The sequence below is a fragment of the Diabrotica virgifera genome, chromosome 4, assembly GCF_917563875.1.
Source record: "Diabrotica virgifera virgifera chromosome 4, PGI_DIABVI_V3a".
NCBI lineage: Eukaryota > Metazoa > Arthropoda > Insecta > Coleoptera > Chrysomelidae > Diabrotica > Diabrotica virgifera.
The window spans coordinates 68376994-68404579 of NC_065446.1; the positions used below are offsets into that span (position 1 = coordinate 68376994).

A 27586-nucleotide genomic window follows, 5' to 3' on the forward strand; every position below is an offset into this window, starting at 1 on the left:
TGCTATTGTCGCGATTTTCTGCCGCAGTTTTGCCCCCTTAACCCTTTCAGCCTTGAATTCTTTTTTTCAAAAGTAAAATTTTTCTGTTGGTATTTTATTCAATTGGACACCTAATTAATATTGAAAATATTTTTTATAAAATCTTTGCTCCTTCACTTTTTATTTTACAAATTGGTGGCAACTGCCACCAAGAGTTTATTACGGCATAAATAAATAAAATTATATATAATATATTACTACAGAAAAGCATGTATAAGAATATATATCATGTTTTATTGGCGTCTTGTATGATAATTTTTAAAACAATTTCTGTTTTTCATAATATTCCTGATTCACCACAAAAATTAAAGACTTTAATACCCGAAGGATTTGACTTGCCTCTAATCCTACTGTTTAAAATTGCCCCTTGAATGGTATAATTGTATCGTCTATGTAGTTTTTTTCTTCAAGCATTAGTGATTCGCAACGTTTTTCAAAGCTAGTAATTATTTTCCTTGCTTTCCAAAGATTATCATTGGTAGTCTTGTCGATGTTGACATCTGAGATATGTAAATGATTACGTAAACTTTCAAATCGGTTTCGGGACACACCAATATCGTTAATCAAACGAAATTGTGCACGGGGAGACTAATAAATTCTTAGTCTCGGAAAATTAGTAATTCCCATTACAATATGCAGGGCAACCGGCTCTTCTGAACTATCACTTCCATCATAACTAAAATTTCTTTCACCTAATCGATCGAAAGTACGATTTGGAGGTACAACTTTTCCATTCCTCAAAATATTTTTTTGTTTTTCACTTTTTTATCTTTTGAGTCTTCTTTCTCTAATACTACTTCATTCGTCATCCTTATCTGATGTTGATAGATCAGCTCCCTCATAACCTGGATCTTTATCATCTTCTATATCAGAACAGGTGTCATTCAGGGCAGCTAATGCTTCTTCTGTCGCATCAACTTCAGTTTTTCCTTTCCCGTAAAGTACAATTATTATTGTAGCAATATCATCTGAAAAGAATTCATTGTTAAAAATCTTGTCATAGATTCTAATCTATTTAATTCTCTTTTGTATATGTTAACGCCTACTGGTGGCATTTGCGTATGCCTTTTATAGGACCATGCCAAAAATTGGCAAATACAATAACAATTACAATTTATTCTTAAATGGACTTTTTAAATGTTAGTAAATACCAATAGCTACATAAAGCTTTTTTCAACGCAATAGCAATATTAGAACAAAAAACAAATACATACCAAGAAAAAAAGGATCTTGTTTGCCCGCCATTACTTCAAGTAGAACAACAAAACCTGTTTACATTCCAATGCATTAAATACATATAAATCATCCTATATACGAACTGTAGCCGATCTCTATTAGATTTATATCAAAATTAAATAAGTCGTATCACAGATATCTATGCCTAATTATAGGTTTCGAAATTGCCACCTTCGGGGCCGAAAGGGTTAATTAAGTACGTGTTGTCTAAATATGTTTACAAAAGTTCCTTCTTTTACGAGATCAGCATTAAAATTGCCTAATTTTATAATAGCATCGTATCTTTAGATTTTATCAAATACTTTCTGTAAATATTAAAAAACAGCTTTTTGATTCGATTCAGAGGTTCCATCCCCTGTTGCATCACCTCTGAACCGAATAGAAACCTAAGTAGTTGTTTTTTAATATTCCTTCTACTCATATTTTGAGCACACGGAATCAACTTTCGTTTGCATATTTCCTAGGCGAATAGATGGAATGTGACTGCCTATTGTACAGTCCCTTTTTTCTGTTTTATTCGTTGTCTCGTTGACTTTTAAGCTGTAAAAGGCAGAGATTAAGGATTGTACCAGAAAGTGGTTCCATGAGAAGTTTCAGATTTATTGTTTAGATCTGGGACTTCTCCTTTCTCACTTCCTGCAAATGCAATAAATCTTCACAAAATTTTTCTAAATCTTGCTTTTTTTATTTACAGGGCAAATGGAAAATTGAGTCTTTCGGAGAGATAAAACATTTTGAAGTATCTAAGTACACTCTACCACGATTTAAAGTCAATTTAAGAAGTCCAGAAAAAATATACCATGAGACTGAATCCTTTTCAATTTATGTTTGTGGCCAATATTCGTACGGGCAAGCTGTAAAAGGTTTAGCATTCATCAAAATTACGCATTCCCATGGAAGTTTTAAACCTATTAACCGGCTCAAAGGGGTAAGTAAATAATTTCCGATGTAAATTTTTAGCCCGTCGCAAGTGTAAATTCTCAAAAAGACAGGCAAATTTATAATTCACTATCAAAATTTTATTGTGTTGGCACATGATAGTAAAAATAATATAATTTGAGGCTGAAAATAAGTATTTTTAACGTTAATAAATGCACTAGCAGAACTAAATAATACTCAAAAATTAGAGCTACACGATATTCGATAAAAATATCGATATTGTATTGATATCGTATCGAAAATCAATACGATACCGATACAATACATACCTTAGCAATAATAATGTCGATACGATACTCACTATCTGAAATCAATACCATAGTATTGTCGATATATTGTATTGTCGATATATTGTATTGTCGTTATTTTTGCTTCGGTATTATATCGTTGCCTTTAATTCTTTTTATATCGATATTTTATCGAGTATTTCATCGATACCGTATCGAAATCAATATCAATACGATATAAGAAAGTATTGCCGATATCGATACACGATGCGATACTTCACTGGCATAACAAATACAATAGGTGGTATTCTACTCGCATGTAATGGCTATTACTCACTCTGATGAATTACGTGATAAACTTCATCATCGTGAGTAATAGCCATCATTACATGCTCGTTGAATAATATACTATTACTTCTCACCAGTTTTCTGTAGTCCACTGTCGCCCAACGTTCCCACTATGACTACCCTCGTTTAGTTTGTCTTTACTAACGTGTCACACCCTAGTATCTTGCAATTCAATTGACAACCAGGGTTTGCACGCGGAGGAGTCTTGAGAGTGTTAGTTTATTAAGTCTAAGCCTTATTGCTTGAAATTACCTCCAGACTATGACTCTTGGTGCGCCCGTCAAAAGTAAAAGTTTCTACCCGTACAATACTGCCCAAACTCTCCTATAATCATTAAGAAATTATTTGTTTAATATCTCAATAAATAGAATATGAATGTAATTTGGGAATGTAATTAGGAAAATATATATCTATTAGAAAATTATAAAATATCTCTAATATTCTATTTTCTTTAAATCCTGTTGTTTTTATTCTAGATGGAAAATGGATGTGGTGAATTCGTAATACCTGTAAACGATTTAAATTTAACTAATATTGCTAATAGATTACCATCTGAAGATAAAATGTCACTCCATGTTTCTGCTACAGTAACTGAAAAAGGTACTAATAAAATTGAAGTCATATTCAAGACAATCAGTATTTATTTTCAACCCTATACGATGAAATTCGTTGGTAAGCTTATAAAATATTAATAATTTTAATATATTTATTAAGTAAGTTAGGTACTACCAGGTGGTTCTATAGTTATGGGTCCAGAAAGAAATGGGCAAAATCGATTAAACACCCTGTAACTCGGTTATAAAGTCGGTGGAGCAATAAATTTAGTATGTCTAGAACCGCCTCATTTATCTCTATTCACCATTCAAGTATTTCCGTTTCCCAATGAAATACCCTGTATACTACTTCATCTTGATTGCGGCCCGCAAGCTGTGGCAATAGCTACTATGTGGCCCAGGAAAGAAAAAGGTTGAGTGTCGCTGCTCTATAGAAAGAACCATAATAAAAACGATCGTCAAGAAAAAGCAATGAATGATAGACAAAATGCTGCAACTTGTTGTTGAAAGACGAATCAAATCTATCATACATCAGAACGACAGCAAAAATATATAATTATGTAGGTTAAACATAGACTGACAGAGGAGCTGATTGAGTCTGATGCTCTTCATTTTAATCGTGGATAAATTTATCAAAAGTATCAACAAAGGAAGAGAATACAGAATTGGAAAGAAACAAATAAAAATAAGATGTTGTGCAGAGGACGCAATATTAATAGCCCAAGGTGAAGATAGTCTGGATAGTCTGCAAAGACTAGTCTACAGATTTAGCAAAGGAACAAAAGAATTTAATATGACAGTCTCATATCAGAAAATTAAGAAAATAGTAATCAGCAAAGAACCAATCACATGTAAAATATAAATTGATGGCATCATTACCGAACAAGTAATGGAACTAAAATACCTAGAAATTACACTGTCAAGCTAGAGGAGACCTGGACAAAAATCAACAAGGACGATCATAGGACAAAAATCAAGTACAAAAAGTTAATAGATTGACAGGGTATCTCAATAACACCACATATATGGCAAAACCGACATATTAACACTGAAATGAGCTCAAGAATTTATAAAGCCAATAAGACCAATAATGACATATGCTTCAGAAACAAGACCCGACACAGCAACAATACAAAGAGTACTGGAAATAAAATGTAGATTAACAAAATAAAGAGAGACGGTTTCGTTTTGATTGAATTCCAGTCTCTTGCTATCCCCTGACACGTGTTTCTAGGTTTACCGGTTATCAAAGAGGCTTTGCAAGAAGACTGATTTGAACCAAAACACACCGCCTGGTCGGTAAATATATTTAAATGTTATGCCGGAGTATGGTTATAACGACCTTTAACGGGGAAAGATGAAATTAGTGTCGATAACGATTCAAGTAAACTGTTTACCCAGGTATAAACATACCAACGGGCGATACTTAGGAAAATAGGAAGTTTTTGTAACTGCCTAACGTAACGTATGTCCCTATACTTCTTCTTCTTTAAGTACCGTGCCCAAATTTTTAGGCGTGGGTAGCTTACATAACAATTTGCCGATATCGTTCTCGATCTTGTGCGGCATGTAACAATTGATCTGCTGATAAGCCAGTCCATTGGCGAAGGTTTCGGAGCCATGAATATTTCTTCCGACCAATTCCTCTTTTTCCGTCGATCTTTCCATTGAGTATTAACTGCAGCATCCTGTATCTGCTACCTCTCATTATATGCCCCAGATATTCAAGTTTTCTCTTTTTTATCATCTTGGTTAAATTACCTTCGCCTTGACCTACTCTGTTTAAGACTTCTCTGTTTGAAATGCGTTGAACCCTATACCCTGTCTTATACGTAAAGCACTAACGTACCGTAAGAATGATGAACGTTTTTTTTTTTTTTTTTTTTTTTTTTTTTTTATTTTGGCTTAGACTTACCGTCATACTGCCAGACACATGAGGAATACAAGTTATCAAGTTATACAAAACAGGTTTAAAACAAAGATAACAACTAAAAGGTATTAAGTAACACTAAGCTTAACAGCTAAAACTACTAACTACCAAAGGTATTAATTAAAAATGTTTAAGGGAATTATAATGATAATTTGCTGTCTTTTAAAAAGTTAATTAAAGAGTTGTATACATCTACAGAACCAAGTGATAATAAATATAGTATATTCCAAGGAGTTGCTACTTTACATTTTAATAAATCATTTATTAATTTAGATGAGTAAATTGTATTTTTAGAACAACCAAAAAATATATGATCTAAATCACTTTCCTCTTCACAATGCTCACATTTATCATTATCCAAAACCTGTATTTTAAATAAATGCTTTGGATAACATGCGTGCCCGAATCGTACTCTAATAATAGAAGTTATGTACTTTCTAGAAGCTCTACAAGACTTGTACCAAGGAAATTTGGGAATATCGGGCTGAATTAACGAGTATCTATTTTGATTCACAAAAGAGTATTCCTTCCACTGGTAGCTCCACTCCCGATGCAGTGTTGACTTGAAAGAGATTATACTATCAGTCAGTGTTATTTAATGTAGAATACTGGTATCGGATGAAACGCTTTCTTTGGCTAATAAGTCGACATACTCATTATGTTCAAATCCTGCGTGTGCTTTAATCCAGATAAAATGTACATTGATTCCTTTGGTTAAAAGATTTTGTTTAATATGTTTAATTTTATAAATGTATGGGCAGTCTTGGATGTTTGGGGGTCCATATTTACCAAGAGATTTCAATACTGCTAAGGAGTCAGACAAAATTATAATATGGGCGAAATCAAATTCAGCTACATATAGTAAAGCTTCATATATTGCAATAGCCTCTGCTGTATAAATCGAAGTCTCCGGTTCCAGTTTGAATTTCTTTTCTATATGTCCCGATGGTATAAAAAAGGCGCATCCAGTTCCATCTGCAGATTTAGACGCATCTGTATATAGAGCTATTGACTCATTGTAACTATTCGTTATGGATAAAAAAATATTTTTATTTAAATATATGTTGTCACTATAATTTGGTACAATAATATCTGTAGGAGAAAAGAAAGAAGAGTACGCGTAGTTTTTGAATAAGTCGTTTGTTTTATCTATATTTTTTAAGAGTACTATATTTTGATTATAAGCTTCACACAGTAAGGGAGATTTCTTTTTTTGCCAATATTTATTGGTTAGATCATGGCAACTTAAAGTCACTATTTTTTGGTATAGAAGAGGGTTAATTAAGTATACTTTCATTAAATATTTTTTGGACAAAAAACTTCGTCTTAGATTTAAAGGAGGTTCCAAGGCTTCCAAATATAAAGCTTGTACTGGAGTGGATCTCATAGCTCCTAGACATATTCGTAAGGCTGAATTCTGTAAAACGTTGATTTTGTTTAGTAGTGCATTACTTGCTGATCCATACAAAACACTGCCGTAATCGAAAATAGATCGTATGTAAGCTTTATAAAATAATAAACTTACTTCAACATCCGATCCCCACCAAGTTCTATTAATTGATTTAAGAAAGTTTATTCCCTTATTACACCTGTTCAACATGTCGTCAATATGTAACTTCCAGGTCAATTTTTGGTCGAGTATCATTCCAAGATATTTAATTTTATTTTTAAAAGAAAATTTATGCCCACCTAAGGTGATTGTGCTAATATTAGGAAAGTTATGTCTGGTAAATAAACAAACTTGTGATTTACTGCATGATAATTCAAAGCCATTTTCAATAAACCATTTTTTATGGAGACCATAGACACTATTCAAGTTTTCAATGGATTGCTGATATTTCTTGTGTTCTGTGTACAAACAGAAATCGTCAGCATATTGTACAACATTAAATGCAATATTGTTAATAGTGATGTTGTGTAGATCTGCTGTGTAAATGTTAAATAAAATAGGGCTCAAAACGGAGCCCTGAGGTAATCCTTTATTATTAAGTCTAGGGCCTATAAGAGTATGATTATTTTTTAAATAAATTATTCTATTTTTATACAGGTTTACAATGTTAGAAGCAAACTGTGATGGAATATTAAAAAATGTAATCATTTTTTCTTGGAGAATTGAAAGAGAGACAGAGTCATAAGCACTTTCGATGTCTAAAAATAAAGCGGGCACATAACTGTTCCTGGAAAAACTGTTCTGAATGTCTACAACAAGAGTTGTTAAGGAATCTAAAGTTCCATAACCTTTTTTAAAACCATGTTGGTTAGCGGGTAAAGGATTTTGATCCCTTAGCCACCAATCCAACCTAATCTTAACCATCCGTTCGAGAGTCTTCAATATACATGATAATAATGATATCGGTCGGTAAGCTTCAGCTAATTTAGGGTCTTTCCCCGGTTTGGGAATAGGAACGACTATAATACGCTTAAAATCTATTATGCTGTTGCCTTCAATAATTATCTGGTCAAATATATTTAAAAGTAATTGTTTTGCGTTATCTGGTAAATGTTGTATCATAGGATATTTGATTGCATCGTATCCTGGTGAGGTACTAACGCGATTATCAAGGGCAAATTCTAATTCAGTTCTCGAAAAAGGTGTAAGGAGAAAATGATTCTGATCAGATGGAAGCGTTTTAGAATTAATAACATTTAACTGGTTATTTACGTAAGGTGGAGCTATTTTATCGAAAAAATCGTCTACCCATGAATTACTTAGAGGTAATGAAAAATTAACTTTTTTCCTATTCATTTTTCTTGCTTGATTCCAAATAAGACTAGATGGAGTTTGTTTATTTAATTTTGAACACCATGCAACCCAACTTTGTTTGGCCTTTAATTTCAGGAATTTTTTGACACGAGCATTTACTTCTTTGCATTTACAAAAATTTTCAGGAGAAGAATTGTTTTTATAGTTTATTAATGCCTTCTTTCTTTCTGCAACGGATTGATCACATTCCGAATCCCACCACGGAGGGGGAGTCCGTTTGCATTTAAATGGTTTATATTCAGAAATAGATTGTTTAGAAGCTTCATTAATACAGTCAATAAGGAAATTATATTTTTCTTGGGTATTTAAGGATGTGTGAGGTTTTTCGTTTAATAAGGTATCAACAAGCTGAGAGTATAATGACCAATTTGCTTTTTTAATGTTCCACTTAGTACTGGGATAAATGGTATTAGCATTAGTTCCCAAGACATCGATCACAACCTTTATAACGAAATGATTTGATCCCAAGGTATCAAGATCTACAGACCACGAAGTTTTATCAAAAAGGGATGGTGAGCAAAACGTGACATCAATCATGGAATCTGAGTTTCCTGGACTCGTTTGGCAAGTTGGTTGTCCATTATTCATTACTACATAATCTAAATTCTGAATTGTCTCCACAATTTGATGGCCTATATTATCATTTTTATATGAGCCCCACAAAGAATTATGTGCATTCATATCTCCTCCAATGATACAAGGGTGTTTTAGTTGAGAAAATAACTTATCCCAATCTTCGGTTTTGGTTTTAGTTTTTGGGCACCTATATACAGAGAGTAAACTTAAATAACTTTGTTTATAGTTGATTTTAATACCACAAGCAAGCAAGTCTTGAATATAATTATTTTTAATTGTTATGCGCTCAAAAGGAATACCAGTTTTAATTAAAATAGCAACTCCAGAATAGCCGTCATCGCGATCTTCGCGTATCACATTATAACCTCTATAAATATATACAACATCCCGTTTAAACCAAGTTTCACTTATTAAAGCTATGTCAATATCTTCGGTTATTAAAAAGTTAATAAGGCTGTTTTTGTTAGCAACAGCTGATCGAGCATTCCATTGTATTATTTTGAGTTTAGATTTGTTCGTCATTAGATGAGTTATTTTTTAAAATATTATCTAGAACATTATTAATACCTTTGGCTAACAAATTCATGTCAAGTGATTTTGCCTCTTCTAAACAATTAATATTTTGAATAAAACTTGAGAAAAGAAGTACTAAGGAATCTACTAACTTATTTTTATAATTGTCTGTATTAGGAAAACTTTCCTTATTTAAGGGAGGTAAAGGTTGAGACGGTCCAAATCTGAAAGGGATGAGATATGGTGTAGGATCTTCGGAACTTGGAGATGATACTTTTCTTTTTTTATTTGCACTATACTCAGTGCTTGATGTACTACAGCTTGGTTGGCTAAAACTTTTGGGTTTCTGTAGGTGAGGCCTCAATGGCTTGAGATAAGGAGATGTACTAACTTCAGAGGAGTTAGTTAATTTTGGAAATTCTTTGTCTGAATTTGACAAAATTTCAAATCTGTTATTAGAAATAAGACCAGAAAATGATGAGTCACTCAAATGTTTTGCCTCCAAATATGAGATTTTATGTTCAATCATGATATTTTTTATTTTTTTTTGATGTTCGAAAAAAGGACAGTTTTTAGAGATCGATATATGCTTATCAGTTTTACAGTGTATGCAATACTTTTTTGTTTCATCACATGTATGTATGTCATTTTTAATTTGTCCACATTGTATACAGTATTCCTGTGTACCTTTACACTGTCTAGAAATATGTCCATATTTGAGGCATTTATAACATTGCGTCACTTTACCCAACAATTTTTCCACTTGGAAAAATACATAATTTATCACAACATAGTTTGGCAAATAATTGCCTTCAAAAGTAATTATAACATTACGTCTAGGGACGTATTCTGTATTTCCATCCTTTTCTACTTTCCTGTGCATTCTTTTAATATCAATAATTGGTGAACTAGAGCTCATATATTTTTTCAAATAGTCAATATTATATTTGGTATCAACATCTCGTATCAGTCCTTTGATTTCCAAGAGGTGATTTGGAATGTACGCTTTTAAATTATCGTCCTTTAAGTGACTATTATTGACTAAATTGTTTGCATCCAAAATAGATTTGAGGATTACTTTAACACGGTTTCTTCCTATACTTTTAATTTGCTTAATATTATTAATCTTTAATTTTTGATGTAAAATATCTGCAACAACCATTGGATGCAAACGGGAAATATTCTGATCATTGGTCTTCTCAACATAAACACAACAATTTTGAAAGTCGTAACTATTACAATTAATATTAAAAAGTTTTACCTCCCTTGTAGCAGAAGAATTTGTGGTGATAGTTCCTGTATCCATGTCTTGATTACTATCACTAATAACTTCAGCAGTATTTAGTTCGCACACTGGCGTCTTTTTTATATTCTCCCCCATCTGGGAAGAATATTTTCACTTTTGTATCACTATTCTACAATATGTAAATGTTTTTACCCACGATGAAATTTAAATGTTTTAATTGTCACAAAAACTGCGAGCTGAATGTCAATATTTAGGTACGTTTAACCATGGCCAAATTTTAAACTGTTCACACAAAAGTTAAACACCGTGAAAAGAAGCCTAGGCTGTTTAACCCATAGGACTGAAACTTCTTATCAATGATAATTAAAACCACTATAAAATTAATTTAAGTTAAACTACTAAAAAATTAATTTTTTCTGGAGCTATTTTAGATGCAACCGTATTTGACGTTTATTAATGTCAAAAAAGTGATGATGAACGTTAATAGGTAGTTTTTGTAACAGCCTGACGTAACGTAAAGTCATTTTTAAATTCCGTTGACATTAAAAATATAAAACAATATTCACACAATATACAATTAATATACAAATGTAAAAAAAAGATAAATTAGGCCAGGGCGGATCTGTGAAAAAGCGTCTATTTTTGGATGTGCGAGGTGGCATTCGGATTTTTACAGATAAACTTAGGTGACAACTTCAACAATAATAATTGACTTATGCTTCTTCTCAAATATGCCCGAAACATTAACAAAAAAAATTAAAATATTTAAAAATTTCGAAAAACATCGATTTTTTTCTAATTTTTGCTTATAACTTTAAAACGATTCATTTTGGAACAAAGTCGTAATGAAACTAAATAAAGATAATTGAATTTTGTATGATAAACGACTGGTTAAAAATGTCTTAAATTATTACCTTTCTACAAAATAGCAATAAATACAAAATAAGGGGGCAAAATGAGCCTGTTTTTATTCAAAGGTTTTCAACCACTTTGGTTGAACTTACAACTTTCGTAATTCGCTTAGAAAATTCTTAAAACATACTTAAATCGCTCACCAAATTTCATTAAAATCGACTTGATAGATTTTGTAGAATAATTTTGGAATCTATTTTGTTTTTAAGTTCAATTTTTTTAAAAACTTTCTGAAAAAAAAAGTAGACCATTTAGAAGTTTTCTAGTTTTTTTACATATAAAGAGATTCTCTACTTATCTAATACACTTTAGAGCAATAAAATCGGAATATTTAAGCGGCCTCAGCACTGTTTTAAAGTTAAAAACAATTGTTTGGCTTATAAACAAATACCTACAGCGAGGACGTTTGAGATGGCATAAATTCATTTTCTCGAAAATAGGCGCCTCTGGCGATAAATCCCGAAATAGGTCGATTTTTGTTTTTAAATTCTAAATTTTTGGTATATTTATCATACTAGTGACGTCATCCAACTGGGCGTGATGACGTAATCGATGATGTTTTAAATGAGAATAGGTGCCGTGTGATAGCTTAATCGAAAGGCTATTCAATTTTGTATTTACTAATATAAACATTAACATAATTATTTAAACAGGGTTTGAATTTAACAATTTTTTTTTAATTAAATTAAATACAATAATTAGGTTACGTCATCACACCCAGATTGATGACGTCACTGGTATGATATTTATGCAAAAAAATTATAATTTAAAAATTAAAATCGATTTGTTTCGGGATTTATCTCCAGAGTCGCCCATTCTCAAGAAAATGAATTTATTCCAACTCAAACGTCCTCACTGTATTTGTCTATAAGCCAAAACATTGTTTATAAATTGAAAACAGTGCTGAGGCCGTTTAAATAATCCGATTTTAATTCTGTAAAGTGTATTAGATAGGTAGAGAACCTCTTTATATGTAAAAAAATTAGCAAACTTCTAAACGGTCTACTGTTTGTTCCAGAAAGTTTTTAAAAATTTGAACTTTTTAAAAAAATTTTAGATTGCAAAATTATTATGCAAAATCAATTAGGTCGATTTTAATGAAATTTGGTGGACGGTTTAAGTATGTTGTAAGAATTTTCTAGGCGAATTATGAAGGTTCTAAGTGCAACCAAAGTGGTTGAAAAACATTGAATAAAAACAGTCTTTTTGCCCCCTTATTTTCCATTTATTGCTATTTTGCAGAAAGGGTAATAATTTAAGACTTTCTAAACCAGTCGTATATTATACAAAATTTAATTATCTTTATTTTCTTTTCTTACGACTTTGTTTCAAAATGAATCGTTTTAAAGTTATAAGCAATGAAAGTAGAAAAAAATCGATATTTTTCGAAATTTTTAAATATTTAAATTTTATTAATGGTCCGGACATATTTGAGAAGTCAATTATAATTATTGAAGTTGTCACCTAACTTTATGTGCAAAAATCCGAATGCCACCTCTCACATCCACCTCAAAACAGATCCGTCCTGATCTAAAATGTGAATGATGAAATTGTATGGTTTTCATTGCCTCTCTTTAAATATAAAAATATTATTTTTCCTTAGTTTTAATTTTTTTATTTTTGTTTATACCCACTTTTTAGTTGTAAATTATTGTACCTTCATCAGAATTCCAGTATAATGTAAATAGTTTGTTAATATTTATTTGAAAATTTTACTGATATTAGGTCATTTGTTTATCTAGTTATTGTGGTGATCACTGTATTTCTTAAATACAAGATTTGTTTGTTTTGCTTTATTAATAGACAACTTAAAAAACAATCAAATTTTAAATATATTATGAAGTTCCAATTTCCAATAACAAACAAAGAATATCCACTAGGAAGAATTTCCTGTAGCTGGCTGTATACCATTAATTACAAGTAAAATTTAATAAAAAATTTTGGTCTTGGTAAAAGGTATATTATTTTAAAAAGCCCTATAGGGCTACAAACATCGAACAGAACGTTTTCGCTCTAAAAAGAGCATCATCAGTGTTGCCTAAAATAAGTATAACCATATTAATTATCAAAATGTTGAACTTAAAGTGATGACCAAGGTAGAATCAAAGTTTGGTTATACTTACAAGAACATGGTGAGCCAACCAAAAAATACGAAGGTCAAAGCCTTTCAAAAATGGACTAAAAGTCACATCAAAATGCTAACATAGCAAATTCCAAAGGATGGATATAATCCCTAAGGATATGGCCCTAGGATAACATATGACTCCCACACGTTGTAAGTGGGTCAAAGGTAACAAATTAGGTCATTATGTTACAAGAGCTGACAGGCAACTAAGATGTGAGATATCAAAAGCGAATCTGTCTGATGTCAAGACAACAATTGTCAATGGAACTTGAAGTATCATGAAAAATTGGTTACACAGCTACTAAATTTATAGTTATTTATAGTACAAGCAATGATAACAGCTAACATCAGTGTGTTGGAATTATAAAAATAAAGAGTTAGTGAGAATAGATTATCTAGATGTAAAATAGAAGGGGGGAATTTGAGTACCCACAATCATCAATGAAGTGTACGTAAATTGATGAAGAAAGGTAGGCAAAACAACATACAGATAATGTAATGTATGGTTTATGTTTTGAAATTAGATAATTTATATTTGTGAACCAACACAAATGATGGCTGAGAGACTGGCTGAAAAACTAGAGACAAAATAGGGGTCGTGATATCAAATGCTGAAAAAGTTGTAAATGCAAAATCTTATTTATAAATTAATAAAATATAGATGGGTTCATCAACACAAATTTACAAGACTGAAAAGGTTGTATTACAAGCTTAGTCCAAATTTCTTTATTATGTCCTTTTATGTTAAATAACATCTAGGGCAAAGAAAAATTAATAACTTGGATAAAAGTGTCTAAGCTACAACTAAAGTGGGGTCAGATGAAGATAAGTGTTGAGTAAGATTATTGAGTATATGAGAAAATTAAAAATTGTGTTTATTTGAGATAGATGAGTTTGTGGTATATAAAGTAAATTTGACATCACTATTGAGACTAATGAACATTATTGAGAGACTGGGGACTCCAGAGACCAGGCAACCAAACAAACCAAATGATGAATGAAAGGTTGGCTGAATGGAATAACTACTAGATGTGTGAAACTTGAAAGATATATTGTACAGTATTATTGGTTGATTTAGTTTAGAATGAAATAGTTATGATTGGACACTAAACGAAAAACGGTTTGAAAAGATGATGTGGAGAGAATGGGATATATATTGAATAGATATAGTTGTGTACAAGTTGTGACAAATGGATGTTGCGGATATAGTTGAAATTGCTTTGTTTGGGAGAAGAAAAATTTTTTTGAAGAAAGGATTAGATGATTATCGAAAATTGTCAATCGAAAATATCAATTTTCGATAATCATCTAATCCTTTCTTCAAAAAAATTTTTCTTCTCCCAAACAAAGCAATTTCAACTATATCCGCAACATCCATTTGTCACAACTTGTACACAACTATATCTATTCAATATATATCCCATTCTCTCCACATCATCTTTTCAAACCGTTTTTCGTTTAGTGTCCAATCATAACTATTTCATTCTAAACTAAATCAACCAATAATACTGTACAATATATCTTTCAAGTTTCACACATCTAGTAGTTATTCCATTCAGCCAACCTTTCATTCATCATTTGGTTTGTTTAGTTGCCTGGTCTCTGGAGTCCCCAGTCTCTCAATAATGTTCATTAGTCTCAATAGTGATGTCAAATTTACTTTATATACCACAAACTCATCTATCTCAAATAAACACAATTTTTAATTTTCTCATATACTCAATAATCTTACTCAACACTTATCTTCATCTGACCCCACTTTAGTTGTAGCTTAGACACTTTTATCCAAGTTATTAATTTTTCTTTGCCCTAGATGTTATTTAACATAAAAGGACATAATAAAGAAATTTGGACTAAGCTTGTAATACAACCTTTTCAGTCTTGTAAATTTGTGTTGATGAACCCATCTATATTTTATTAATTTATAAATAAGATTTTGCATTTACAACTTTTTCAGCATTTGATATCACGACCCCTATTTTGTCTCTAGTTTTTCAGCCAGTCTCTCAGCCATCATTTGTGTTGGTTCACAAATATAAATTATCTAATTTCAAAACATAAACCATACATTACATTATCTGTATGTTGTTTTGCCTACCTTTCTTCATCAATTTACGTACACTTCATTGATGATTGTGGGTACTCAAATTCCCCCCTTCTATTTTACATCTAGATAATCTATTCTCACTAACTCTTTATTTTTATAATTCCAACACACTGATGTTAGCTGTTATCATTGCTTGTACTATAAATAACTATAAATTTAGTAGCTGTGTAACCAATTTTTCATGATACTTCAAGTTCCATTGACAATTGTTGTCTTGACATCAGACAGATTCGCTTTTGATATCTCACATCTTAGTTGCCTGTCAGCTCTTGTAACATAATGACCTAATTTGTTACCTTTGACCCACTTACAACGTGTGGGAGTCATATGTTATCCTAGGGCCATATCCTTAGGGATTATATCCATCCTTTGGAATTTGCTATGTTAGCATTTTGATGTGACTTTTAGTCCATTTTTGAAAGGCTTTGACCTTCGTATTTTTTGGTTGGCTCACCATGTTCTTGTAAGTATAACCAAACTTTGATTCTACCTTGGTCATCACTTTAAGTTCAACATTTTGATAATTAATATGGTTATACTTATTTTAGGCAACACTGATGATGCTCTTTTTAGAGCGAAAACGTTCTGTTCGATGTTTGTAGCCCTATAGGGCTTTTTAAAATAATATACCTTTTACCAAGACCAAAATTTTTTATTAAATTTTACAAACAAAGAATAATTTTACTCAAATCAACTCAAATAGTTTAAACCGATATATGTTTATACACCGCTTTGCTCCGTGATGAAATATTGATTTCGGTAATCGGGCAAGATCCTCTTGTGCATTCGGTAACTTTCGTTTCGATAGGAATGCGTCCTAACGTACGTATCAGAGCGTTACTTTAGGTAATACGTATCTCGATGCGTTAGTTCAACCATTAATGCGCATGCGTATATGTCAAAAAGATACGTTACGTTTACGTATTTGTGTGCACAAAAACTCCCTAATATTCCCCCACCGCATCTCAGTTTACCCGTCTGAACCGCTACATTGTGTACTCTAATACCGAGTATAGTGTAAAGTAGTAAACGGGTAAACTAAGATGGAATATTTTGGAGAATATATGATCGAATATCTTTCTTATAGCATCGCCCATTGGTATGTTTATACTTTGGTAAACAGTTTACTTGAATCGTTATCAACCCTCATTTCATATTTCCCCATTAGAGGTCGTTCTAACCATAATCCGGTATAATATTTAAATATATTTACCAATCCGTCAGTCGGTGCATTTTGGTTCAAATCAGTCTTCTTTCAAAGCCTCTTTGACAATGGGTAAACCTAGAAACATGTGTCAGGGATGGCTAGAGATTGGCTCGAATTGAATCAAAACATAACCTTTGGTTTACAAAATGTGTTTTGTTAAAAACATTACAAATAAATAATTTTTAAGATAACTTTGCCAAGTAAATTTTTTACCATAGTTAAAAACTCTTAATGTATTGTTTATAATAGTTATTTAACCAACAAGTGTATTAATAAGGGCGATTAACAATTGAGATATTTTAACGCATGAGCGGGGCGAGCGCGTTAATGTTCGAGATTGTTAACCGCCATTTTAATTCACGAGTTCGTTACAAAATTTTTCCGTCGACCGTACTTTTCAGAAATAAAGAATTATCTATCTTTTGATTTTTCAAGTACCTACTCAGAATTTTAAACAATAAAATAAATAATGACATAAAATGACAGATAGTACTAACAGCGGTTACTTGATTTTAAATTTTTTAGTTGGAATATAAATAGGTATATGTTTGGTTGCCTACACCACAGGTCACTGCCCATCACAGAGCATTTAATTAATTTATGCAAGCAATATATATTGTGTTACATATAATGAAATCGTTCAATAATAGAAAATCATTCATTAATAGGGGTCATTAATCAATGATTTTGAGGGTGTTAAAATTGATCATAAATGGACGGTCGACGGAAAAGGTTTTTAATACCTTGTTACGCATTTAAAAACTGAAAAAGTATAAAGAGATACTAAAAATGCATTTTTTAAAGGAGAATCAATTTTTCAACCTGGTCTTCCTTATCACGGTAAACTCAAGTTCACCGAAGTTAACGGTAATTTAACCAAAGAAGTTGTTGAAATTTGCTACAACATTGCAATTAAGAAAAGTTGGAACTATGTTAACTCCGAACAATGTTCAAACTTCACACTTAATCAAGATAACGAATTGAATTTTCAAGTTCTACCAATGACGAGGAATGTTATTCATATAAACTTTTATGTAAGTATATGGTCTCGTTATGAAGTTGAATTATTAAGCTATTTTTCTATTCTTAGTGTTTTTTAAGATGTACTTAGTAGGTGCCAGACATGGAAGAGCAAATTTAATTTAATTTATTTTAAAGAAATTAAATTATTAATTACTTTTGTCTCCTCATCGTGTCCTTTTTTTCCCAAATTATCGACGAATACAGTGATGAGCGCGCTAATAACCTGCCAAATGGCAAAAAAGATGGAAAACGTATTATAGGCCAGTCAATGAGGTTATTTGGCTCCTAATTCCATCCTACTACATCGATTTACTTGATATTTTCACAATAAGTAGAGGATAGCTCAAGAAACAAAGTCTACCCTATGTCGATGTGCGCTTTTATCTTAGGAGTGGTTCCCACCCCTTCTCGTGGGTGGCTTTTTGGTTAAAATAAACAGGAAGTGTTTAGAGAACCTAATTCTAAGCAAAAACGGTTCAATAATTTTTTTTGAGAACTCAATAATTTTTTACTTATTCGTGGTTGAAAACTGGACGTTTTTATTGAAAAATGACACCGTTTCGGTCAGTTTTTTGCGAATACTTTAAAATATATGCATCTAACGAAAAAAACTATACAGAACAATTTTGTAGCTTATAAAAAAAACAAAGAGATTGGTTTCTTCGTATATCTTCTAGTTATATTACAAAAAGAGATATGGTAGGTGAGAAGAGTTTGTTTTTTTGGTGCATGCTGAAATCGGTGTATTCAACTTGAAATAAAAGAGAAACGGTCGGTTTTAGTTGTATAATGCTACCAATACCTTTTGTAGTCATTGAAAAGACCTTTAGAATGAGCCACATTAAATGTCAATTACATTCAAAGTAAGCGAGATATGCTGCAAAAAAAATTGATAACTAATGAAATTTAAAAAAAAAATGAATGAAAAGAAATGAAAATATGAAGTACATTTATCCCCTCATGCATCAGAATTTAAATGTATCGTTTTTCTTCTACAATAATTTTTAATATAGTGTTATTTCTATGTTCAAAAAGTTGGACGGGTTTAGTATGGATAGTTTTAAAAAAAAAATAAGATGAAATTATAGAGCGCATTTTTTAATTTTCTTAAGAATCTTCTTTTTCTCCATGTAACTCGAAAATGATAAGATATACGAAAAAAAGGTACCACACAAGAATGTAGGATATTGTTGAGTAAAAATTTTGTTTTATGTTTCATTATTGTGTCTCTTATAATTTTCAAGTTACATCTAGAAAAAAATATTTTTAAGGAAATCTAAAAATGCGCTTTATAAATTGATTTGTTTTTTTTTCAAAAACTATTCATTTTAAACTCGTCTAGCTTTTTCAACCCGTCCATAACACTATAATAAAAGGTATTTTAGAAGTAAAATGATGCATTAAAATTCTGGTGGATCAGAGGTTAAATATACTTCTAATTTTTTCTTAAAATACATTAATCATCAATTTTTTGCAGCATATCTCGCTTAGTTTGAATGCAATATACCTTTAATACTGCTCATTTTAAAGATCTTTTTCTTCTTCTTCTTCTTCTTCTTCTTTTATATAGGCAGTACTGCCTGTTTTTCTTCAACGGTGCCTTTCATTCTGCCCCTAAGTTGTCATTCCATCTTTTCCTTGGGCGTCCTATACTTCTCCTGCACTCTTGCCTAACGGTGACTTGTCCCTGGCTATTCTTACTATCCTTGATTTAGACATCCTGCTTATGTGCTCATTCCACTCTCCTTTTCTGTTCTTTACCCAGGTATTTATATTGTCTACCCCACATATGCGTCTGATTTCCTCACTTCTTACCCTATCCTATAGTCCTTTTCCAGCAATCCTTCTTAAGATCTTCATTTCGTTGGTTTCCAGATGTCTTCGTGTTTTGCTTGTATCTGGCCTAATAACTGACTTATATATTCGGGCCTTTTAGACCGGGAGATATTATACAGAAGTTCAGCAACGATTTTCTAAGTCCTGCCCTTTGCAATAGTGGAAGGATAGACTTACAGAAGAGGTACTTACAATTTCTGGAAATATCCACAAAGTTCCTGTGACATTTTCCTGTAAAAATTAGATTTTCCCAAAAAATAAAAATAGGGTTTTGCAATGAATTTCTGAGTCCTGCCATATCCGTAGAATGACAGGATACTATGGATTTTATGAAGAAAATTTTTTGGGCAGGAGGGTTGCAAACGGGCTAACGGAGTATATATGTATACAAACATGTTAGGAAAATAATAAAATTTTCATGATTTTCTGGGTCCTGCCAACTAAATAAATTAAACATATTTATTTCAAAATGATAAAAAAAATGTTGGCATGACGTCTCCTACTGTTTAAGTATACTTGTCCCTTGGAAAATTATGCGCAAAATTTTTACCCAGATTCCGTGATTTTCTGAGTCCTGCCTTTAAAAAGTTATAATACTCAAATACAATCAATACTTTTTTGGTACTCGGCAGGAAAGTTAAACGGTTCTTGTAAGACGGCAGGAGTCCTAGATTTGTAAGAAAATTCGTGAAAAATTCCACGATGTTCTGAGTCATGTCATTTTGCATATGTTTCAAAAATCTTAATATAAGTCTATTTACAAAGAGGCTTTATAGTTATTTCGTATGCAGTGTGGGGCATTAGTGTGACAAAGTCCAATTACTCGTTTGTCGTAAGAGATACGAAAAAAAGTTATTTAGAGGTAAAACGTTGGGCAAAGAGAGGATCATAATTTAAAAAAATTTTAAAATTAAAAAATTTAAAAGATATTACTACGATTTAACAGTATTTTCTAATATACAGGGCTACCCGTATTGACAGGGTGACACAAACTTATGTTTTTTTTAATCGAACACCCTGTATATAATTTTAAGATTCCTAAGATAATTTTAAGACAGTTTAACACAATTCACATAATCCAAAAATATTTCCTAAGGAAGCCAGAGCTCTTTGAAGATGGCGCCTAGTAATTAGATTTTTTTTATCTCCAGAACGCTTCCATTTCGGTAGACAAAAACTGGTCCGTCTTTTTATCTTCCAGATATAAATCGATTCCATCAATTGCGAATCTCTAGTACCGGTAGGAGTCCGTTTTGGGTAGGGCAACGGTTATTTTATCGCATAACTTTTTTGTCTTTAATTTTTAAGCATTTTTGACACTATATTATTAAATTGTGAGGTATTCTAGTACTAAACAGTACTCTTGCTATAAGTCGGTAGGATGCACCGTTTTCTAGAAAAATCAATTTCAAAATATTTCGTATTTTGAATTTAAGAAAAATTTGAACAAAATAAAAAAACGGTGTATTTACCGACTTAAAGCAAGAGTAGCTTTTAGTACTAGAATACATACCTCATAATTTAATACTCTACTGTCAAAAATGCTTCAAAATTAAAGCAAGTTATGAGATTTCGTTGATCTACCCAAGACGGACGCCTATGAGCGATACTAGAAATTCACAATTGATAAAATATTCATCTCTGGAAGAGAAATAAACGTACCAGTTTTCGTTTTTCTAAATAGTTTTTTATTTTTTTTTTCAAATTCAAAAACCGAAAAATTTTTCAAATCCTTTTTTCTAGAATACGGCGTATCCTACCGACTTAAAGAGTACCTTTTGGTACAAGAATACCCCATAGTTTAATAATCCAGTGTCAAAAATTCTTAAAAGATAGACACAGAAAAGTTATTGGATAAAATATCCGTTTCCCTACCCTAAAGGGACGCCTATGACCGGTACTAAAAATTGACAAATGATGGAATCGATTTATTTTTGGAAAATAAATAGGTGTACCAGTTTTCATTTTTCTAAATAGAAGTGTTCTGGAGCTATTAATAAAACTAATTAGAATACGCCATCTTTAAAGAACTCTAGCTTCCTTGGACGAGGTGAATTTTCGGACGAGGTGAATTGAGTTAATTTTCTTAAAATTATCTGAGGAATCTCCGGGCTTCGATTGTTAGAAGAGTTTCTGGACACCCTGTATAATAGGTACAATCCCTACTATAACCAATTAATTGTAAAATTATTGATTTTCTTCCTATTATTTTATTGCGTTTACTTAGATACAAATATGATCTAATCGCTTAAAATAAATATGTTAGAGTTTGGTATTATATTTGGAAGGTGTGTAAAAATCCGAGACATTACCTACTCAGGAAAATAATATTTATTACCGTACGAGTCTTTTAACGATAAAAAAATTAATTTTTATGTATTAAATATCTTTGCGGTTATCCTGCCGCGTTGTAAACGGTTTTAGATTAGTGTTTTTTAAGCATACCTGACATGGCATGACTCAGAAAATTGTGGCGATATAAATATGTTTGTATAACAACCTGCAATAATTTTGCTAACTTAAAATTTTATTTTTATATACGTAATAACTACACAACCATCCTGCCTCTTTGTAAATAGCTTTATATTAACATTCTTGAGATATGTCCAAAATGGCATGACTCAGAAAATCGTGTAACTTTCCACGAATTTCCTTACACATTTGTTAACTATGTTTACTAAAAAAGGTGTAACTAAACATCCTGCAATTTTAAATAATGTCTACTTAAATTATTTATTTTATAATAAAATTTATTTTAAGACTCAGAAAATCACGGAACCAGGGTGAAAATTTTCCACAGAATTTTCCAAGAGTGCAGTTAAACATTAGGAGACGTCATGCCAACATTTTTTTCGATCATTTTCAAATAAATATGTTTAATTTATTAAGTTGGCAGGACTCAAAAAATTATGAAAATTTCATTATTTTCATTACATGTTCGTATATCCATATACTCCCTTAGTCCTTTTGCAACCCTCCTGCCCAAAAAATTTTCTTCATAAAATTGATATTATCCTGTCATTCTATGGATATGGCAGGACTCAGAAATTCATCGCAACTCCCCATTTTTTTCCTCATGGAAAATCTAATTTTCACAGGAAAATATCACAGGAAACCCGTGGATTTTTCCATAAATTGTAAGTACCTTTTCTAACTTTCCAGTATTGCAAAGGGCAGGACTTAGAAAATCGTGGTTGAAGTTCTGTTAATAACTCCCGGTTTATTTGTTTCCAATCTTAGGTGTTTGTTTTCCCAAATTGTGTCGTTTAGGCATCCGGTCGTTCTATTGGCTTTAATTATTTGGTCTTTTACCTCTTCTTCGATATTGTTGTCGGCTGATAGATTAATTCCCAGATATTTGAAAGTCATTACTTTTTGTATAATATGATTGTCTAATTCCAATTTGCATCTTATAGGTTCTTTGGCAATTACTAAGATCTTTTTAAGCACTACAAAAGGAGTTGGTAACATTATACACCTAAAATCGACCGTTTGTCTGTTATTTCAAGTTGAATACAACGATTTGAGCATGCACCAAAAAAACAAACTATTTTCACCTACCATATCTCTTTTTATATTATAACTAGAAGATTTATGCAGGAACTACTCTCATTGGTTTTTTATATGCTACAAAACTGTTGTATAGTTTTTTAGTTAGATGCATAGTTTTTAAGATATTTTCAAAAACCGTTCGAAAAGCTGTTATGTTTCAATGAAAATGGCCAATTTTTAAACACGAATAATTAAAAAAATATTGAGTTCTCAAAAAAAAATTATAGAACAGTTTTTGCTTATAATTGTTGTTGTTTATTTGGGTTTATATGACTGCGGACACTAAATCCATTCGCCAATTTTATTATTTTTTTTTTATTTTATTAGTCATTTTTTCGTATCTTATCCTAAAACTAATACTAATATTAATCTCTAATAAACAGTTCTACTAATAAATAATTATTTTTGTATTTTTTTTTTAATAATTTTTTATATTATATTTTTTTTATTTATTTTTTTCTAAATGATGTTCTCAGAGTTCCACACTAAAAACTGCAACATTCTTCTTTTCTTCTTTAGCCCTCTACTTCATTCGAAAGCTTTTTACTATGGACTGTCCAAGTTCGTCATTCATTTTTTTTATTATATATTTTTTTTCTATTATTTTTTTTATATTTTTTTGTATTTTTTTTTTTTATTTTTTTTTCTTTAATTTTTCTTTTTTTTTATTTATATTTTTTTTCTTTTCTATTTTCTTTTAATATATAACAATTTACAAGAAATACTTAAACTATATTTTACAATTACAACTTAAGTTTAATATCTAAAATATATTTATACAAAAGTCGATATACCAACTCATTATTTTCTAATGTTAATAAATAATTTAAATTAATGGGATGGTGGACATCAGTCAAAGAATACAGTGAATTTAAAAACATATTAACTTTATTAGAAATAAGAGAACAAGTCAAAATTTTGTGTTGTAGGTTACCAAACTGACCACAAATACATTGAGGGCTATCAGCTATATTAATTTTAAATATATATGATGGTGTAAGACAGTGGTTAAATCTCATTCTGCATATGGTTCTTGTCATATCCTTTGTCGACTCCATTTTAGAAAACCAAGGTTTATCTGTGATATAGTTTCTGATTGATCTGTAGTGATTTCCTGTATTTATGTTCTCATCAATATACCTTTCTTTCCATTCCTTCTTAAGCTCCTTGAATAAATCTGATTCAATATCTCCAGACGTATAAAGATAATGTGTTAATACTCCTTTTGTCACCGCGTTTTTAGCCAATTCATCTACCATTTCATTTCCAGTTATTCCACAGTGGCTTCTAACCCATGCTAACTTAACAGACTTTCCTTGTTGCTGAAGTTCTTTAATTTTATTTATTATATATAATTCAATGTAGTTCACTTTTTATTTAGCATTTATAGCACTAATTTTACTTAGAGAACTTTTACTGTCACTATAAATTATAAACTTTGAATGATTTATATTAGATAAATATTTTAGTGCTTCCATTATCGCTATTAACTCAGCTGTATATATACTCATAATAGAATTTAATTTGAACATTTTGCTAATTTTATTACTGCTATCCCAATAGGCACACCCCACACCTTCAATATTTTTTGATGCATCTGTATATACCATACAACAGTCTTTGAACATTTGTGAACTGTCGGAGATAAACACTAATTTTCTTAAAGATAGAGGAAAATTGCTATAGTCCCTTAAAAAGTATACCTGAACTTGTTCCATAGTATTAAAGTCAATATTATAATTTGGGTTTATGTCATATTTATAAAGTTGTTTATTATATATTGTCATTTTTGAATATAAATCTACTATATTTATAGTTTTCTTTTTTATCCAATATTTTTCTGTCAAGTCTGCTAAAAACAGTTGATGTATTTTGGTAATTAAATTTGCCTTTTTTTCATACAATCTAACTAAAAGGCTGATGCCAAGTTTTTTTCGTCTTATATCCATCGGCATTTCACAGCATTCAACTTGTAGATTATTTATCGGTGTACTTCTTAGGGCTCCTATACAAAATCTAAGGGATTTATTAATGATGTTGTCTATTTTATTTAAATGACACTGTGATGCGTCACTGTATAATATTGATCCGTAGTCGAATATAGCTCTTATATTATTTTTAAAAAACAACAAAGAAATATTTGGATCTGCTCCCCAACGTAAGTGTGATACGAATCGAAGAAGGTTTTTTATTCCTCTCTCTGTTTTTTTAACTATATGGTCTATATGTTCTTTCCAGAGAAGCTGTCTATCCAGAGTAATACCCAAATATTTAACATAACTTTGTACTGGATAGGAGATATTGTTTATTAAGATGTGATTAGGTATTTCTTTTCGTTTTCTTGTAAAAATACATAATTTGGTTTTGGAATCAGATATACTTAGTCCATGTAATTCACTCCATATTTTAATATGTTTGTCTCCTTCTTCAATGGATTTGACTGCATTTTCTATTTTAAAGTTTTCTTGATAAATAACTATATCATCTGCAAATTGTAAAATTTTTGTTGAGTTTAAATTTTTTTCTATATCAGAAGTGTAAATTAAATATAACAAAGGGCTTAATATTCCTCCTTGAGGTAAACCATCCATCGCTAGTCTTGGACCAAATGTGTTATTATTCACCGATATATAAATTTTTCTACAGTCATACAATTTTATTATTTTTTGACAGAAACATTCTGGCAGACCTATTTGTATCATTTTGTTATATAGTATATTTAAATTAACGTTGTCGTATGCTGCTTCAACATCTAATAAAAGAGCGATTACTGAAGAATTTTTCGTAAACGCTAAATTTACATCTGTTACCAAATGACTCACTGCTTCCACAGTAGAATGATTTTTTCGAAATCCAAATTGTGTTTGTGATAATTTATTGTTTTTTTCTAGCCAACTTTCGAGCCTAAGTTTTATCATTCTTTCCAGTGTTTTTGTTATGCAGGAGCTCAATGAAATACCTCTATAAGATTCTGCTGAATCAGGATTCCGATTTGTTTTGAGAATAGGAATCACCCGGTACTCTCTCCAGTTATCTGGAATATCTTCTGATAGCCATATTTGATTAAGAAATTTTAATAGTGTTTCAATTGGCCAACATAATACAGGGTGTTTCATTAATAATTGTCCATATAGTAACTGGAGAAACCTTAGCACAAAATACGAAGATTTAACCTAAAACACTTAAATAAGATGTGGTTCCTTACCGAGTTACAGGGTGTTTTATCTAAAAATTTAAAAATTATTTTGGCTCAGCATTTTAAAACAATTCGACGTATCCTTCTCATACTTGGTAGAAAGTGCCACTACTATACACCCTACTAAATTATGATAAAGAAACGTTTCTAGCTGCTACCAAAGACGTACGACAGGGGATAGTGAATGGTTGACCCTTCTCAAATTCTACGCCACTGGTGGAATTACTATTTTAGTGCCATTTTTAGATTCTCCAATACTTTCTACGTAAATGATATACTCCTCATTGGTAACGATAAAGTCATTAGTTTTCGAGATATTTGAAGTTAAATATGGAACGGCACAGTTATTTTGATTAAATTTATAATATGATTCATATGATTAAAATTTAAAAACTATTTAGTACCCAGTACTTAAAAACTATTTGGCGTATCCTTATCATACTTGGCAGAAAGTGTAGGTACTGTACACCATACTAAATTAAGATAAACAAACGTTTCTAGCTACTACCAGAGGCGTACGACAGGGGATAGTGTCTGGTTGACCCTTCCCAAATTCTACGCCACTGACGAAATGGCTATTTTAGTGTAATTTTTAGATTTTTCAATACTTTTTATATAAATAATATACTCTTCATTCGTAACAATAAAATGATTAGTTTTCGAGATATTTGAAATTAAAAATGAAGCGACACAATCCATTAATCAAAATAACCGTATCGTTTCAAATTTAACTTCAAAGATCTCGAAAACTAATGACTTTATCGTTACGAATGAAGAGTATATTATTTTCATAGAAAGTATTGGAGAATCCAAAAATTCAACTAAAATAGTAATTAAGCCAGTGGCGTAGAATTTGGAAAGGGTCAACCATTCATTTTCCCCAGTCGTACGCCTCTGGTAATAGACAGAAACGTTTGTTTAACATAATTTAGTAGTTTGTATAGTACCTATACTTCCTGCCAAGTATAAAAAGTATACGTCGAATAGTTTTCAAATGCTGAGCAAAAATAATTTTTAAATTTTTAGATAAAACACCCTGTAACTCAGTAAGGAACCACATTTTATTTAAGTGTTTTAGGTTAAATCTTCGTATTTTCTGCTAAGGTTTCTCCAGTTGCTATATGGACAATTTTTAATGAAACACCCTGTATAATGTACATTATCTATACCTGAAGAAGTATTTTTCTTATTCTTAAGGCTTATTTCTAATTCACAAAAACTAAATGGAATTGAAAGTGGATGCTTAGAGTTTTTTC

At 31.0% G+C, this 27586-nt stretch overlaps 1 protein-coding gene across 2 annotated transcripts in view; it reads left to right on the top strand.

Annotated features, from left to right (window-relative positions):
• Positions 1–27586, top strand: part of LOC114335190 (alpha-2-macroglobulin-like) — a 134584-nt gene that overhangs the window by 24853 nt on the left and 82145 nt on the right. For both annotated transcript variants that reach the window (XM_028285381.1, XM_028285382.2), the window contains exons 5-7: positions 1970–2203; positions 3266–3461; positions 17528–17757. In XM_028285381.1, coding sequence (XP_028141182.1) covers positions 1970–2203; positions 3266–3461; positions 17528–17757 — 660 coding nt within the window. The remainder of the gene's footprint in view (positions 1–1969; positions 2204–3265; positions 3462–17527; positions 17758–27586) is intronic.